Source organism: Pelecanus crispus, chromosome 14, assembly GCF_030463565.1.
Source record: "Pelecanus crispus isolate bPelCri1 chromosome 14, bPelCri1.pri, whole genome shotgun sequence".
Classification (NCBI taxonomy): Eukaryota; Metazoa; Chordata; class Aves; order Pelecaniformes; family Pelecanidae; genus Pelecanus; species Pelecanus crispus.
Genome location: NC_134656.1, coordinates 11992202 through 12008988, shown reverse-complemented (window position 1 = coordinate 12008988; position 16787 = coordinate 11992202). Strand labels below are relative to the sequence as shown.

General features: G+C 51.1%; 1 protein-coding gene across 5 annotated transcripts; it reads left to right on the top strand.

The window, feature by feature from the left end:
- The first annotated feature begins 1216 nt into the window (after positions 1-1216).
- BLCAP (BLCAP apoptosis inducing factor) lies at positions 1217-9183 on the top strand. Of its 5 annotated transcripts, none has more exons than XM_075721181.1 (2): positions 1217-1227; positions 7499-9183. In XM_075721181.1, the coding sequence occupies exon 2, from the start codon at positions 7595-7597 to the stop codon at positions 7856-7858; it is 264 nt and encodes an 87-aa protein (XP_075577296.1). In that variant the 5' UTR covers positions 1217-1227; positions 7499-7594; the 3' UTR covers positions 7859-9183. The 5 variants fall into 5 exon arrangements, 4 of the variants coding, with proteins under 4 accessions (XP_075577296.1, XP_075577295.1, XP_075577292.1 ...); XM_075721180.1 differs by lacking the exon at positions 1217-1227 and adding an exon at positions 1319-1402; XR_012831632.1 differs by lacking the exons at positions 1217-1227; positions 7499-9183 and adding exons at positions 1494-2372; positions 3432-3535.
- The last annotated feature ends 7604 nt before the right edge of the window (positions 9184-16787 follow it).

The following is a 16787-nucleotide window of genomic DNA, read 5'->3' as shown; positions in this document are numbered from 1 at the left end:
GGGCTGCAGATGCCCACCCTACTGGAAAACTGAGGCCCCTTGCACCTCGATAGGGCTAAGTCAGCAACAAAAGTGCACTGCAATGTGTGACAAGGAAGCAGAATGCAAGCAAGCCTAAAAATAGTATGGAACGGAACACAAGAAAGCATGGACTCGGCGTGCCACACAGTGCAAACACTGTGTGTGAATAGTGTGCAATGGTGTGCAAGGACACATGCTAACTACATGTAAAGAAAAGCCTGCAAACGCACAAGAAAACATACAAAAAGCAGTCACTCTGCAGAGAATCATGCAAGCTGCACGCAAAAATGCAGTGCCCTGCAACATGCAAGAAAGCTGGCAAACAGCATGCCACACAGTGCAAAGCAGCACGCAAACAGCATGCAAAAATCTATGTGAACAGCGTGCCACGTAGCAAAGCGTGCCAGAGGCACACCGCACCGCAGAATCAGCCCGCAACGGCATGCAAGCAAGCGCGCCGCAAAACGTGCTAGCTGCATGCAAGCCCCGTGCAATGCCACGCAAAATAAGCCTGCAAGAAGCATGCCACGCAGTGCTAACAAGCGTGCAAACAGTACTTGAAATTAAAAAAACCCACATAAATACATGTAATTTCTTAAAAAGCAAGGAAGCACTCAAAAATCACCAGGAGAGGTCCGCAGCGCCTGACACCACGCCCCCCGCGCAGGCGCGCTGCCCCCCGTCCCCCCTCCCCCCGCGCGCAGGCGCGCTGCCCCCTCCGTTCCGTTCCCCCTCCCCGCGCAGGCGCGCTGCCCCCTCCGCCCCCCCGCGCAGGTGCACTGCCCCCTCCGCCCCACCGCGCAGGCGCGCTGCCCCCTCCGTCCCCGTCCCCGTCGCCCCCCCCACCCCCCCCGCGCAGGCGCGCTGCCCGTGCCCCGGGGCTGCCTGCGGCGCTGCCTGACGGAGCGGCGCCCCCCGCCCCACCCCCGGCCGCCTCCGGAGAGCGGGCCCACGGCGGAGCTGCTGCGCGCCGGGGCCGGGCCGGGCCGGGCCGGGCCGGGCCGGGCCGGGCCGGGCCTGGGACAGGCGGGCGGCGGGCAGCCGCGGCAGGGTCCTGGTGGGACGGCGGCGCCCTGCGGGCCGCGTCCCCCGGGCGGCGCGGCCGGCTCCGAGGGCGGCCTTTCCCTTCTCTCCTCAGGGCGCAGCGCGGACGGGCCCGCGGCGGAGGCGGCCTGGGCTGGCGGCGTGAGGCGGCGGCACCGCGCCGTGAGTACGGGCCGCGGGCGGGGAGGGGAGCGGGCCGGGCAGCCGCCGGGGCCCAGGCTGCCTCCGGGGCCCAGGCTGCCTCCGGGTCCGCGGCGCGGGGAAGAGGAGTCCTCTTAAAGTCAGCCGCATCCCTCTCGGCCTCAGCGCGGCAAGCGGAAGTCTGCCGGAGCTGGAGGTGACAATTCGCTCACTTTGGGGACCGGGAGGAAGCGCTCGGGGGGCTTTCGCATTGCGGTGACGGCGGGAGAGCCGTGCTCTCATAGCCAAGCGTGCGTGGGTTACAGTAGAGTTGGGTTCAGCCTGCCGCGAGCATGCTTAGATTATTGCCAAGCTACCGTGGAAATAACAACGCTGTAACTCCTGTACTGAAACATTACAGTTGATCTCTCAAATTCTGTCATAGTGGAGCAACTTTTGCCTTTCTAATCTCTATGTTATAACTCCCCAGAACCCCTTACTGATACTGCATTTTTATCTCTCTTTACCCGAGACACAGAAAACTGGCCTTTATCAGGCTGTATTCAGACTTCAGAAGCCTGCGGAAGGCACAAAAGGTAGAGAAGAGATCCAAATTAAAACTAAAAATAATTATGTTTTTCAGGGAACTTGGAATGGGCCTGGAATTCATGATCTTTGGCAGTTAAAGGCAGAAAGCAGGAATGAGGACCACTGAGAATTAATAAATTAGTACAAATGAAAGTAGCGATACTTCAGATGACAACTGTCGATGCTGCCATCTCTTCCCACCACAGAGCTGACTGACTAGGTTCTGCTCATGTAATTTACTGTGCAGAGAAACACAGATCATACTGCTGCCTTCCTGCTCACAGGTGGAGGTTTATTGTCCCTGGTGCTGTGAGTGCACTGCACTATCTCTGGATACAGCCTAATCAATTCCCCAGTCAGTAACGAAGCTCACAGAGCAGCTATGGAAATGGTGAAAAGAGTGGCTCAACAGAGAGCCTCCGCTTTTCATGAAATGAGTTGCTTTGGCTTGTTTCTACCTTGAGAATTCAGAACACATCGTAATTCTGAGGCTTGGTCAGTCAAGGATTTGCTGCTCTTTTGGAAACTGTTTCCAATTACATTGCAGCATTTCTGAGTCTACATCAAGTATTCAAAGCATGAACTTATCAAAGACTGAGGTAAGGCCTTTGCCAAAAATTGAAGACTCACTTTTTCCAGCTGAGTCATACCAGCAGACAAAGCTTTAAAAAAAAAAAAAAAAAAAAAAATAGCAGCAAGGCCAAAAAAAAAACCCCAAAGAAGTTAAATCCCTGATACTGCAAATAGGTCTTAAAGTTTGAACAGTTATGGGTTTTGGTTTTTTTAAGAGAGAGGGTTGGCATCTAGAAAGCTGGTTTGCTGTTGCTCGTCCCTTGATAGCTGTTTCACCTCTTCCCCCCCCCCCCCCCCCCCAATGCTTTGGATATTGTGTATTTTTAGCAGCCGTTTTGGGTGCTACGTAGTATTTTGAGAGTTGGTTTTGAACACATGCTGGCAGCATGAAGTGCTGCCCACACACATCAGTTCAAGTTACATGGCTGTGACAGGGTTTTTGATTTAAACAGTTTTAAGCAAACTGTACTACAGGTGAGCCTTATAGGTAAGAAACTCAGTGCAAGTCCCTGAGGCTTACTCTAACTTTATGTGCACTGTGTAACTTGAGAGCCTTTTATGTGGACAATGTGGCTTTTCATTCCCAAGCAGAAACTTTGGCTTCTGGGAAGGGGGGAGATTGCCCCTCCCCCCCCCCCCCAATAAAAAGGTTACTCAGTCTTTTATTGCAGACCTTTCGGCTGCCAGCCTGGGTGACTGTTTCTGTAGCATCTGCTGGCAAAGTTCCTTGTGGACAGTACTGGCTTGATAGCTGCCTTAGTAAGGTCTGAACAAGCTTAGCTTTTAAGTGCTTAGTGAAAGCCAGATAATTATTCTCCCCTGTCAGGGTAAATGGATTGTTAAGAATTAAGACATTATTGAGAAAGGTACAGACTTGGTGTTAGTATACTGATGCATAAAACCTATGGTGTAGGAACACCTCTCGGCCTCTTAATTGCTGAATTAGCTTATAGAATATCAAGGAACAGCTTCATAGCTCTTCAAATGGATTTGTTCTAAAATGTGACTGATCAATTGCAGAGCACTACAGACTTGCACTGTGCTACTCACTTTTGACTTATAATTAAAGTTTTGTTTCTGGCCAGGAAAGGTATGCCGCTACCCTTGCACTGGAATCAAAATCCTCCCCACAGACGTGTGCTAGTCAGACCTGCTGGTTTTGAATGGTCTTGGGAGGGAAGATGGCAGAGGGAAGATGGCAGAGGGAAGGGCTGTGAACATGATGGAAGGTGATTAATAAGCATGTGGAAAAGTATTGGTGTTTGTTTACTAATGAGGTGTGCAGGGAACCTCCCCAGGCTGCTCCCCTGCCTGCAGGAACTGGCAGGGAGGAGGCTCTGGCAGCACATGGAGATCAGAATTGCCAAGCCCTGACTGTGGGGAGAGCAGTGGGAGCACTGCCTGCTTGCTGCTGCTGAGGTGTCTGAAGCAAGTTCAAGTGGCTCTAAGAGCTGCGGAGGAGCAAGAGGAGGCAGTGGTGGTGCTTTGAAAACGAGCCGTCTGGTAAACATGAGTGGCCGCCAGGTCAGCTGACTTGACCAGGAGCACGAGAGCAGTCTTGAGGATAGCAGGACATCAGGCTGGCTAAGGAAAGAGATGAATCAGGCAGGGGAGAACAAGAGCAACTAATTGAGGAAAAGCAGGATGCGGTTGTGAAACAAGCAGCTGGTAGAAATACCATTGGGTGAGAGGTTCTTATTTGCTCAGGGACATGGTAATCTTTAGCTTGGATCACGAGGAAGGGACAAAGACAATGAGATAGGAATTTTTCATTTGCAAGTTTCACCCTGCTTGAGAATCTAGGCAAAACTGAATATTGTTATGGCTTCAAGAAAGGACTGCCTATCCTGGGCACCAAGGAGAGTGATAGTTCCCTGCTCAGTAAAGAGTTGATAGCAGGAGATGCTGTTTCTCTTTGATCAATAGTGTGGAAAGAGAACTGAGTCTCATTGTCAGCTGTATAAGGGAATGTCCAGTGAAGAGCTAGGAAGAGATCTATCTTACTAGTGGAAAGTCCCTTGAGGAAGATAGAGCTGCAGAAGTCTCTAGTAGTAGGTACCTTATCTAGGATCAGCTGTGGGATACAGCAAAGGGTCTTCCACCTTTAACTGGTGGATAGCGAAGAGGCACATGAAAATACAATCAAGCTGACTACAGACACAAGACTAAGTGTTCAAACGTCTGCATTTTTTAGAAGTCCAGGAGGCTTGCAGATTGAAGGGCATTGGCATTGAAACTTCATAGTAAAAATAACCACTATTAAATGGTTCTTTATTCTGCAGAATGGTTGCATTGATTACTACAGGCAACTGGCTCTTCCAGGAAATACCAATATTTAAAAACAGGTAGCTTGTTCCGAGATGGATTTGTGTTTGTAGGAGGTGTTTAAGTAATGCTTACATGCTCAGAATCAACTCACTGTTCGAGCATTATCACTTAAGTCTTGGCCATGGTGAGGAGGCCAGACCATGGAGTTAAATGCAGCTATGTCACTATACTCTTAATCTGTAGTCAGTTGTAAAGTTTGGGGGCTAAAGGCTCAATAGCAACATGTGGCCTTGAAAGATTTATGACATCAGTCCTGAAAGATTCTAGAGCTTTGTTCCAGCCTTGTGCTCTTCTGACAGATACATTGTCTTAGGTTGGTTTTTATCCATTTCTTTACTCTAGTGACAGAAAGCCCAAAGCAGTTGTCTGTAGGTGCTTGAAAGCTGCAAGAAGGGGTGACCCAAAGACTGCAGCATGTGTCCAGCTGCAGAAGTCAAACTGATGTGATTTCAGGGCTGGATCTAGCAAAAGTGTGACATGATGTTTATGCAGTGATTTGTACTGCTCAGTGTTGGGAGCATTTGGTAGCGAAAGACTATAGGAAGCTTCAAGGAAGGAACATTGCAGGAGGATTAAAGTGGCTGCAGATCATTGATTTAGTAAAACTTTGTTATATTAAATGCAATCTGAACTAAAAAGTTGGGTGGTGGGATTAATAACCTTTCTGTTCAAGTAGTTGTTAAATCTTTTCTTTCCAGTCTTCCCCTTGGAAGAAAGTCATCAAATACTTCTGCAGTACTTTTACTCCAGAAGCATCTAAGCAATTCACAAAGGCTAGCAGACAGCATGTTTTGTTATGAAATAAATAATCCTTAGTTCCAGTTTATAGATGGGGGAAACAGGCTTGGGACTAGATTTGCCTTTAAAGATAAGAGTGAGTGACTTGCATAAAACAGGACTAACACCGGGAGTGTTATTCCTTTCACTTGACTTTATCCATTTTGCAATGTAAAATAACTTCTTCCTTATGCTTTGGCTGCCTAACTGCAGCTTAGTTTTACTAACTGAATACTCTTAACCTGTTTGCCCTCATGGAGATTTTGGCCTGCATTCTCTCTCACCAACACTAAAATAGATCCTGCTACTAAGAACAGTGAATGGCAGCATGCTTCTTGCTTCTGACAACAGAGCTGGTTGGTACCTATGAGCTTACAGAGCTGTAAGACAAGTCTGACCTCAGTCTGGGGTTTGGTTGGTTGGTTTTTTTTTTTTTTTTTTTTTTGAAGAGAACCACGTGTGGTTTTCTCTTTGCCTTTCTGTGCAATCCCTCATTCTCCCTCCCTTCACCAGGAAATCCCTTCTCCTGCCAACAGGAGCCAGAGGAATGTGCTGTTTGTTTATCTTCTCACTCCTTCATCCTACTAACCTTCCCACCCCCCAGTTGTAATCTTAACAGGCTTGGCTCAGCCTTTCATCCTTCTGACAGAGCACTACTCAGTTGAGTATTTTCAGATAAAAGGATTGCTGCAAGAAGCTGTTCTTACCAGGGTCTGCTTAGTGGGGGTGAGGCCATGGCATTCTGCAAGGCTGTCCTCTCACCTGTCTTTCTGTGCCCTGGCTGGCAGCTTCTTTGTTCAATGTCACTGCGTGTCATCATGATGTGCTACAGGATAGCAGGGAAGAGCATGCTTCCCAAGCTCTTCCCTTTTCCATCATTCTCCTGCATGGTTTTGCCTGTTGGGATAATAAATTAGGAGCCTTGATGTACCCCCTTCTCATAGTTTCCCTACTGCATGAACTGAAGGAAATGTTGCAGTTACTCCCTCCCAACAGTATTGATACCTTCTAACCTGACCTGCTATTGCTATCCCAGACTGCTAAACTCCATTATTCTGTCCCCTTTCAATAGTTCCAGCTCTGTAAAAACACCTGTAAGGCATTTATTATTTTTAAAGCCATGTGGAATTCTTGGATGAAGATATTTGAACTGCTTAGAAAGAAAAAAAAACAACCCCCACACACTTAGTGTAGATGATGTGGTTGCTAAAGGTAGAAGCTTGTTTTGTGGACTTGTAGCGTGCTGCCGTCCCTGGTTAGAGAAGCCCTTAAAGGTCACTGTTTCCACAGGGTTTTGTAATAATCCTGTAAAGAAGAAATCCTGCGTTTACAGCACTTATGAAAATTGCCATTTTGAGACTGTCCCCTCTTTGATCTATTCACATACTTTGTCTTATCTGACTTTAGCTGATTGGCAAGGATTATAAATCCCTTAAGCAGGGACCGTCCTCCCCTTTGTTTTGTAGCCTGGACACTGTCAGGGCTTTCCTGTGTAGCTACACACATAGCTTGAATTTTACGTTGTCCTGTTGTAAGACTTTATAATGGGTCTGTGCCTGTGGAGGAAGCAGTTTGTGCGCTTAAGGCTTCCTAGACACTTCTTGCACTAACAGTTCCTTAAGACTTCTTCGTAGCACCTAAGTTTACCCCTCAGTTGCATTTCTTTATACCATCACTCAAGTCTTTGGATAGTCTTGGATGTAGGGAAGGCTGCGGCAGCTTGTTTTCCTTTCTGTTTTCTGCTCTCCCTTTCCATTCCTGCACTGTGCTAAAGAAAAGGGTCTCGCAAATGTTAGCCTGGTAAAAGCCTGAGAAAAAGAGCACACAAGGGATATGCTTCTACACCAGCAACAGATAAATCACGTCCTCAGCTAAGTGGTTCAGAAAGCAGGAGTTTCCACCAGCTCTGAGACGCACCACAATTTAGTATTAGGAGTTCTAGCATCAGCATACAATGCTTGGGAGTAAATGAAGTTCTATGGGAGGAATGTCTGTTATCTTTTTGCTGTGTTTCTCTGACAGTCTGACATTTTACCCCTCCCTGCAGAACAGCCTGACCACCTGCCTGCCAGAAGAGTTCCTGGAGACTGTTCTGGAACACATCTGACTGCTTGCTGCCACAAGGCCCAGCCAGCCAGCCACAATGTACTGCCTTCAGTGGTTGCTACCTGTCCTGCTCATACCCAAGCCCCTCAACCCAGCATTGTGGTTCAGTCACTCAATGTTCATGGGCTTCTACCTGCTCAGTTTCCTCCTGGAACGGAAACCTTGCACAATTTGTGCCTTGGTCTTCCTGGCAGCTCTATTCCTCATCTGCTACAGCTGCTGGGGGAACTGCTTCTTGTATCACTGCACAGGATCTCAGTTGCCGGAATCAGCTCACGATCCCAGCGTAGTGGGCACCTAGAAAACAATAATCTTCCAGCCTGCTGAGGGCTCTTTTTTTGCTTTTAAAAAGGGGGTGGGCTAGGGAGGAGGGAGGGGGTGTTAGGCATGTGACTCAAGTAAAAACAGCCTGTTTCCTGTAACTTTGTGTGGACTAGAGTGGTTAAGTTCCTGCCACTCTGCCTGTGAAATTTGACTTGTTTACTGTGTGAACTCTGGCAGCGCCACCTGCTTTTTTAGAAGCAGAAATCTTTTTTTTTTTTTCCTTCCCGTATCACCGGGAAGGGACACCAGCCCTCCTAAATGAGGACCGAGCTGCTGGCCTCTGCCCAGCTGTTGCGCGGTGGTGGAGTTGTGTGTCACTCACTTGTCTGCGTTAGCCTTGGGGCTCTCGGCCCACTGATTCTGCTTGAGTAGCTTGAAGATCCTCTCCATCTTTCTCTTTGTGGGGAGCCACCCTTCCCGCCTTGCTGATCAAAGGCAAGCTCAACAGCTCGGATGCAGTTGGCCAAAAGCAGCTGGAGCCAGAGGCAGTTGAGTCATCTCCTCCTGCTCAGCCTGCCAAAGAGATGCGTGCACTGCTGAAGTGCTTTCTGAACGATTTATGCTCTGAGATAATAGCCTGAAAGCCTCAGTTATGCTGCTGCTTTTATAAAGCCTCACGGGTAGTAGCGACTGTCTCTTCCCTTCCTCCTAGATTTCCAGGGTTTACCAAGGTATTGACTGTTGGGATAAAGAACTGGTATGCTGCAAGATGTGGGGTTTTGAAAGCCACTGTGAACCTCACCCTATAAAACTCATGCTAGCCCAAAAAGCCAGGTGTGGGCAGGGCAGGAGAGGATCCCGAGGTGGAGGCATGGCTTGAAGCAGTAGATGCTTCAGCCATTTTCAGTGACAGTGTTTTTGAGCCAGGGGTGACAGAAGGTGCTGATGCTACTGACTGAAGAAGAGAGGAGGCTAGAGGAGCTCCTGGTGTTTCCATCTGCCCTGGCAGAAGGATGTCAGGAAGCCTAGGTGGTGGTGGGTCAGTCCTACAGCCACAGCTTTGCAGAGCTCCACACTGCATATATTACTCTGTACAGCTGTGGCTCTTGGGCAGCCCAACCTGAGGCAGAGGTTGGTTTGCAAGACACCTTAGAGGTTAACAGAAAACACCGTCTCTAAACTTTAAAGGGTTCCCTCCCTTTTGCCATTTGTTTGTCTTTACTTCAGTCTCATGGTGGAGAGTAGCAGAAGTGGCTGTTGCTGTCCCAAGGAAGTTCAAGCTATGAGGTTGTGAAACTTCCAGAGTATTGTTTGTTCATTGCACAGCTGTTCAAAGTGTTTAATAAAGCTTTATAAACTTTGGTCTATGGCTTCCTGCCCAGCATGATACACCGGCTGTTCATTGCAGATGCCTTAGCCCAGCAGTCATGTGTCTCTGTATTGTTCTGTTCCCAGCACAGTAACCACAGTGACTCTCCAGCAAGAGGCAGAGCCTGTTTGCCCTGCAGCTCTCAGTACTGACTTTTCTCATTAACCTGACCGTGGGCAGACTGAGAACCATATTGGCAATTCCTAAACAGACTGATTTTACACACAACACAGGAGGTGGCTTCTGGTTGTCTGCACTTATATGACAGATTCCCCCTTTCCCTGCTGCTTACAAAATTAAACCAGAGCCATGCCCTGAAAGCCACTAATCCCCAGCGCCGGGCAGTAAAAGTGTTACCTGCCCAGCGCCTAGGCGGTGTAAGCCCATCCTACAACACCACGCCTTCCTGACCTGTCCCCACTGCTGTGGGCAGAGACCAGGCTGCAACCCAACTGCCATGAGCCATCCAGGGGGAGATTTGGTTGTGTCAGACCTTCCCCAGCTTTGGCCATTACCCCGTGTAGTACTGGGAAGAGAAGGGGGACGCATGCTGCAGCCAGACAGGACTATTGGATCCAAAGGCACCCAGGAGCACCTCAGGGAGTTAAAGGACATAGGAGCTGTGCTGCTGGAGCTGAAACCAGCTTCCTCTACCCTGTTCTGAAGCCCTGAAGACCAAGTTCAAGCTGGAAAGTGTTCAGCGCATATCAGTGTTTACATGTTTTAAAAAAAAAAAGTGTGTGTCACATCGCCAAGAATAGATATGACATCTCTGTCACCTGTCAGGCTGAGGGAAATCCCAGTAGCTGTCATATCAGCTACAGCATAAAAAACAAATAGGAGAGAGGAAGGCCTCTTCTTTGCAAGCTATAGCAAGACTGTTGTCTGCACTGAGCAACTTTTAAGTTTAAATTTATTTAAGCTAATGCAGTCAGTTCTTTTAAGTGTACATTTTTGTTGCTAAGTAGCCAAGTTGCACTCTACAGCAATTTAAATAAATCCTAGCCATGAAGCCAGACAGTCCTTTGGATGAGAGCAAGCCCTGGCTTTGTACATGGGGTTCAAGACAAGACACAGCTGCAGGCTTTCCCTTCTATGAGACCCAACTTGGAGAAAAAAGCACTTCAAAAGAGGGAGGCTGATGCAGTAACAGGAGAGATCTTGGCAAACCGATGTGTAGAAACCTACTTTTCACAGCCTTCCCACCCTAACCGTAGTTAAAGAGCACTCTTTGATATGCATGCAGCCCTCACCAGCACACTGTCTTACCCTCTTTAGGGCACTGAGATACCATCTTCATTTTAAAGATAGAAAATTAAAGCAACTTCATCATGGTCAGACAGAAAGCCTCAGGCAGAGCGGGAAACCCAACCAGGTCTCGCATTCCGTGCTAACGCACTGCTTGTCCTTCTCTTTATAGAGACCATGAAAAAAACCAGACTGTGATTGCAGAACAGATCTCAAACCCGATGGCTTTTGAAAAGTGTCATCACAGCTTCCCTGCTTGTGCACCGCAAATTGGACTGAGCCCGTACAGACACAGCACCTATGCTCTTGGGCAGGCGCTTGCTGGCTATGTGGAAGAAAAATCAGAGATGTTTTGCCCTGGTCTCAAAGAGCTGCTCTGCCAGAAGAGCAGTGGGGTGGCTCTGTCCCCTGGTATCCTGGAGGCACTAAGGGGTCTCTGTGTGGGGACTGCACCAGTGGGCAGGCACTCCAGGGGGTAGCTACACTAGTGACTCTGAAAGCAGTGGGGTTTAAAACACAATTGCTGTGTTGTGCCAGGTCTCACTGAGCCTGGATACTGCCTGCAAGTCCTTTGGCACAGAGCGCGTCTCACCACCTTGGTGTATTACACAGTGTCCATCTGCCTGGTGCTCCCTAGATAGAGGGAGCAGGAGCCTTAAGCTGTTCCTTTGTCTTTCCATTTGAAGGAGATAATTTTATTTTCTAGGTCACATAACAGATCATTGATGCAGCAGGGTCAAGAAAAGAAAAAAGCCACAAAACCACCCCAAAACCAGGCTCAGATCCCTAGAACAGAGATGCAGCATAGCTCTGGTAGACCTTGGGCTCCTCACTGCAGCCTTGGGGTCTGGAGGTTTCTCACTCCCCTCCTCACCACTTGTCAGGGAAAAAGGCAGTATCTCCAAGATGAGCAACTGGGACACCACAAGACTTCCTGTGAAGAAAGTTTGGCCATGACTGCCAGGCTGGTATGGCTTTTTAAACCCTAGATCTGCTGGACATCAATGTTGGTGCATCTCATCGTAGGGGATGATGTTTGGCAGTTGAGCAACCTGGCACTGCTTGGGGTGCAGGTAGGGAACCAGCCGTCTGGGGCCACCACAGCCACTAGCCTGCTCTCCCAGCATCTGCCCGCCCATCCCCAGATCTTGCTGGGCAATTAGTGCCTCCTGCCTGGATGCTCTCCCTGCTTACCCTGAAACAAGCCCAAAACATGGCCTTGTTAACTTAGCAGCAGACAGAGGAGAGAGGTTGATCCCACTGAGGACTGGGCTAGAAACACCCACCAGCCAGCTTAGAGGCAGCTACATCCAGAGGTGCAGCCCTGCTGCCAATAGCACTGGGCTCCCATGGCCCCCAACCTTGTCCCCTCGTGCTGTTACCCTGGGGCTGGTCAAGCCAAACCCCTTCAAGCCAGGGAAGACGCAAACATCACTCTGGGCCACCAGGAGCCCTGCCTTGCCAGTGCCCTTTGGTCTTGCCTATCTCTTGCTCCTTGCACTAGAGCTGTTTCCTAGCCCTCAGCCACCGTGGGAGGTAAGCTACACGTCAGGTAAGGACTTTAGCCATTCCCTTAGGAGTTTGGAGATTAACCCTTGGCAAGAGGCTTTTGCTACTCCTCCAAGCAAAGGCAAATCCTCTGGTAGCAGGGCAAAGGAGGACAGATGGCTCCTGTGCCACCCTGACCTGCTGCTGGAGGGGGGGAGATCGGAGTGGCACAGTCTGCAGGGGACAGAGACAAGCTTTGTCCTCTGAGACGACATGTGCCAGCAGCCTCCTGCTGACCCCTTGCTACCAGTGAGCACAGCAGGGGCTGGAGCGGCATGGCCAGTGAGACCTGGCACTGGCACTGGGACACAGCGCTGCTGTGAGCCAGCCCTTTAATGAATGCCAACCAGCTCCTGCCCCAAGAGCCCTTCTGCTGAGTCTGAGCTGTGGGAGACACCAGACCCACAGCACCACCCAGGATTTTTTCCAGGGGATCCTCAGCACACGGAGCAGTTCAGGGCCGCCCCCCCCCCCCCCGCCCCCCATACTCACAAGCATTTTCCCCCTTTGTCCCCCTGGGAGCCTGGGTCAAGAGCCAGGACCCAATGCGCTTTGGGGGTGCTACCACTGAGCTTTGGGGAAAGGAAAGGTGATGTTCAGGCCAAACAACAACTCATCCTTGCCATTTTAGAAACCCACGGCCAGCACAAACTGCCCAGTGCAGGACCTCCACCTCCTCACCAGACCTGCCACAGCTGCAGCCCCCACCCTAACACCCAAATCCTCTCCCAGGCTTACAGGGTGCAACACGAGTGTGAAGCAAACAGCAAGATTAAGTCCATTAAAGGAGGCACGTGGTGTAATCCCCAGGCACATCTGCCTGGGTGAGGCTGGGGATGCCTGGCAAGAGTGGACCCCGGTGGTAATTCCCATCTCACACCTCCCAGCCCAGCAAGCCTCTGCCCCCTCCAGGCTAACATCACCCTCTTCCCACCCCATTTCACAGGGCTGGCCTCTACAAAGGACTTGGGAGTCGAGAGGGGTGTCACTGAGGGGGGTGACTCCATGGCAGAACAGCCACTGAGCATGGCCAGGTGGGCTGCAGGTCCTGCCAACTGCCCCAACCATGTTTTTAAGATGCTTCAGCTGCCACCAATACTGACGACAGGACACAGAGCAAAGGGGACAGAGAGAGGAGGAAGCGAGCAGTGCCACAGGCAGGACTTGGAAGTATCAGATCAGTATCACCACCAAGATCAGTATCAGGTGGTGGTGGTGGTGGTGGTGGTGGTGGTGGTGGTGGTGGTGGTGGTGGTGGTGGTGGTGGTGGAGCAGCAGCAGCAGCAGCCCTGCTTTTAGAGGGCCTGCTCCCTGCAACACCATGCTGTATATCAATTACTTAATCACTGAGTGAGGGATCCCAGTCAGCACCCACTAATTATCCTAACAAAGCAGGCCTGCTTCTTGTAGTTGCTGATGAATCAGATTCTGCTGAAGGGAGGGCTGCCCCCTATCCTGTCCCCCCCAGCCCAGCTGATGGGGGCTGGCAGTCAGGTCTCCTGCCTGCTGGGCTTGGGGCACCTCCGCTGGCCCTGGCTTTGGTCAGATCAATGTGCACACCAGGGTCACTGTGTCACTCACAGCCCCACAGGGGCCAGTGCAACCTGTGTGTGGGCAGGGACCCGGGTGTCCCACCATGGAGAGGCTGGGAAGCAGCAACACACGGGAGGAGCCTGTGTGCTAACGCCATGTGCCAGCAGCATGTGCCACAGTCCCCTGCCTGGCCTTGATGGCTGCAGCTGGGATCCTACCAGCGATGCAGGCTGCATCCCAGCTCAGCTCAGAGCATGTTGGCCTGATTCTGCGCCCACCATGGCAGTGCTTCCCTGTCAGAGTGGTCCAGGCATGGGGAGCTCGCCCACCACTGCCAGCTAGCTGCCCCTGGCCCTCGGAGCAGGACGTACATGACAGATGAAGCTCCTCTTGCAGGAGCAGGCGCTGGGGCTGCGCTGGACCACAAGCCCACGGGAATGGCTCCAGCAGCGCAAAAGTGGTAGCAGATCCCACAAACATCAGGCAGAAAATGCCCCTGAAGCACCAGGAGCCACACATGGGCGTTGCACGTGCTCCAGAAACCACCAACTGCTATAATAGGGATGCTAAGAAGTCTTCTCATAGATGAGCTACACTTTTTTTTTTGTGAGGTCTGTTTGTATTTAATTATCAAATTGCAAAGTATTTACATCAACGTTAGAGTTTCAAAGCATCTCCATGCCCCACCACCCAAAAGCTGGACCTGTTCAGGTTTTTTTCCAAAGTTTTATTATTATCCAAAAAAAAAAAAAGCTGAATATTTTACTTTGACACTGAAAAAGGCAGGTGGGGGGAGAAGGGAACTGGGGGGAGAGACACAGAGCCACATGTTCTCTGCCGTCGGTTGGAGATCTTACAAAACACTGTTTAAAAAAATGGTAACAGCAAAGGAGCGTAATTTGTAGGGCATTACTGGCCCTGGGAAGCCAAAGAGCATCCTTAAGTGGGGGTTCCCCTCTAGAGTTTATTGGCTTGAAAAATAAATTGGCAGATGACAATGGTGATAGAGGAGAGGCTCTCAAGCCGTGGGGCCTCTGGGTTGTGCCGGCTGCAGTGGCAAGTCTGGAGATGCTGGGTCCCACTGAAACTGCTGCATGGACACACGGACGTGTGTGTGCAGGGGAGCTCCTTCAGTATTGCTTTACTGTCTTTGTCAGAGCTTGCCATTCTCTTTGTCAGACAATTAAGCCAGCTCAGGGTGTTCCTTGTACCAAGGGTGTGTTCCTGCTCTGCCACTTGCTGGAAAGAGCCAGAAAATAAAACCGCCGGGTTAAGCCTGTTCCTCTCCCGCTGTGCTCGTGCAAGACCTTGTGCATGCTGCAGACAACCAAAGGCCAAACCTTAACATGTGCTCCTGCCTTCTCTCTCCCCAGCTTTCAGATCAAATCTGGCTTCTGCACATTACAGTTTTAAGAGGTTTCTCCTGGGGATGGGGATTTTGTATAATTTAGGCAGAGCTATGGCACAGGCCACCCCTTGGACTGGCTGCCATGGGACGGGGCTTCTCTGGCAGCACTAATAGGGACTGCAAACATGGAAAGACCCATAACACAGAGGTTTGAAGGATGCCTGCCCAAACTTAGCAATGCAGTCACAGCAAATCTGCTAGGAAGGGGGGGAGAAAAGGCTCAGAGTCCCAAAACCATTTAAAAAAAATCCATTAAACCAGTCACTGTTCTCCAAACCAGCAGGATCTCTCCATACTGCTGAAGAGCCTGTTCAAGCCGATTTTGAATGTTTTGCTCATTAAAAAGGAACCACTAACCAACCAAGCAAGCACTTGGTTCATAAGTAAGTGGCTGGGGAGCCGTGGGAGGCAGCAGCATGCCCAGGCCCTGTTCCAGCAGAAATTTGGGGAAGGGGTTTTTGCCACTCCCCTGCCCACGCTCGGCTCCCACGCAGCTTTCATGGGACACCAGCACCACAGCAGGGGCTGGTGAGAGGCAGTTTGGGTCTGCTGCCTGCAAGGAGGCTGTGCTAGAGGGAAATCCCATCCCACAAGCAACAGGGAAGCAAAGAAAGCCCAAGGACCGAGAGGTGGGTGAAGCTGCTGGCTCCCCTCTCCAGGTCTTTCCCACTGATGCATGCCAGCACCCACAGCACCCTCTCGAGCCCCCATCCCACCCCTGGTCCAGGAGAGCACCCAAAGGGCCCCAGGTCTTTCTGAGCGAGGGTGCCCGGGTCCTGAGAGGTGAGGGAACGAAGCCTTGCAAGCTACCATGGCAAAGGGTTTCCAGCTGGGTACAGCCACAGGAGGGGGAAAAAACCAACACATGCGACTAGGTCAATGTTTGGGAGGGCGCGGGGACTGCTTGAGGGCTATGTACAAGCAGGGGCTGGGTGCTACCCCATGAGCCCCGGGGTTCAGCCCCACAGGATGTGTGCAGGGGCAAAACGGGGCATGGATCGCCACCCACTGCTGAAACACAGCTGAGGCCTTTGGAAGCGAGCAGCAGGGAGATGAGGATGGAAATGTCTCCCATGCAGCACAGTGCTTCCCAGGACTCTCCTCCAGGATGGTGGCCCATGGCTGGGGATGCTCCCACTGCATGAGGACTGGAGCTTGGCAGTTGAGATGTGAGGGATGGGGGAAAGGCAGGTAAAAACATACCGGGTGGACAAAACCATCTGTGAAAGATTAGTATTTCCCCCCAAACACTCCCATACCCTGAACAGCCACATGTGCCATGCACCCAAGCCCTGCAGTGGCACTGGATTTGGTAGCAGGGCTATCCTGGGGGACTGTGCTGGTGGGAGAGCTGGTGGCAGAGCTGGGGCGGGTGGCTGGGGTGGGGCTGTGGTGCACTTCCCAGGGGGCTGGCTGGAAGACCAAGAGTGCTCAGTGGGAGAAAGGGCAGCCAGGGTGGTGGGGCTGGCTGCGGGCAGGGCCAGGGCTCTCCCAGGACAGACAAGACGGGTCCCTTGGGGGACAGATGCAACTGGAAGACTTGAATGTGCACCCCAGTGCTCCCACGGGATGCTGTCGGTCACCAGAGCCATAAGCAGCCACATTTCATGCTCCTGGCGCCCACTAGCCACTGAGGCCAGAGGGAGGCCTGAGGAAGGGGGAGCACCAGCGTTCCACTGCCACCCCATGTCGGCACCATTGCCTTGACACATCGCCCCATCCGAACCAGACAGGGACTGTGCCTTCCCCATGGAGAAACATCTCTGCCAGCACCCTTGGGAGAACTGGAGCCAAGGTGGGGATCGCAGGGAGGGTGAAGGGGCAGGGAAATTTGTGCTGATTTAGAAAGGGGGCGCAGGA

Bases quoted from the DNA above. Each gene is read 5' to 3' on its own strand.
- BLCAP (XM_075721181.1), top strand. From the start codon at position 7,595: ATGTACTGCCTTCAGTGGTTGCTACCTGTCCTGCTCATACCCAAGCCC.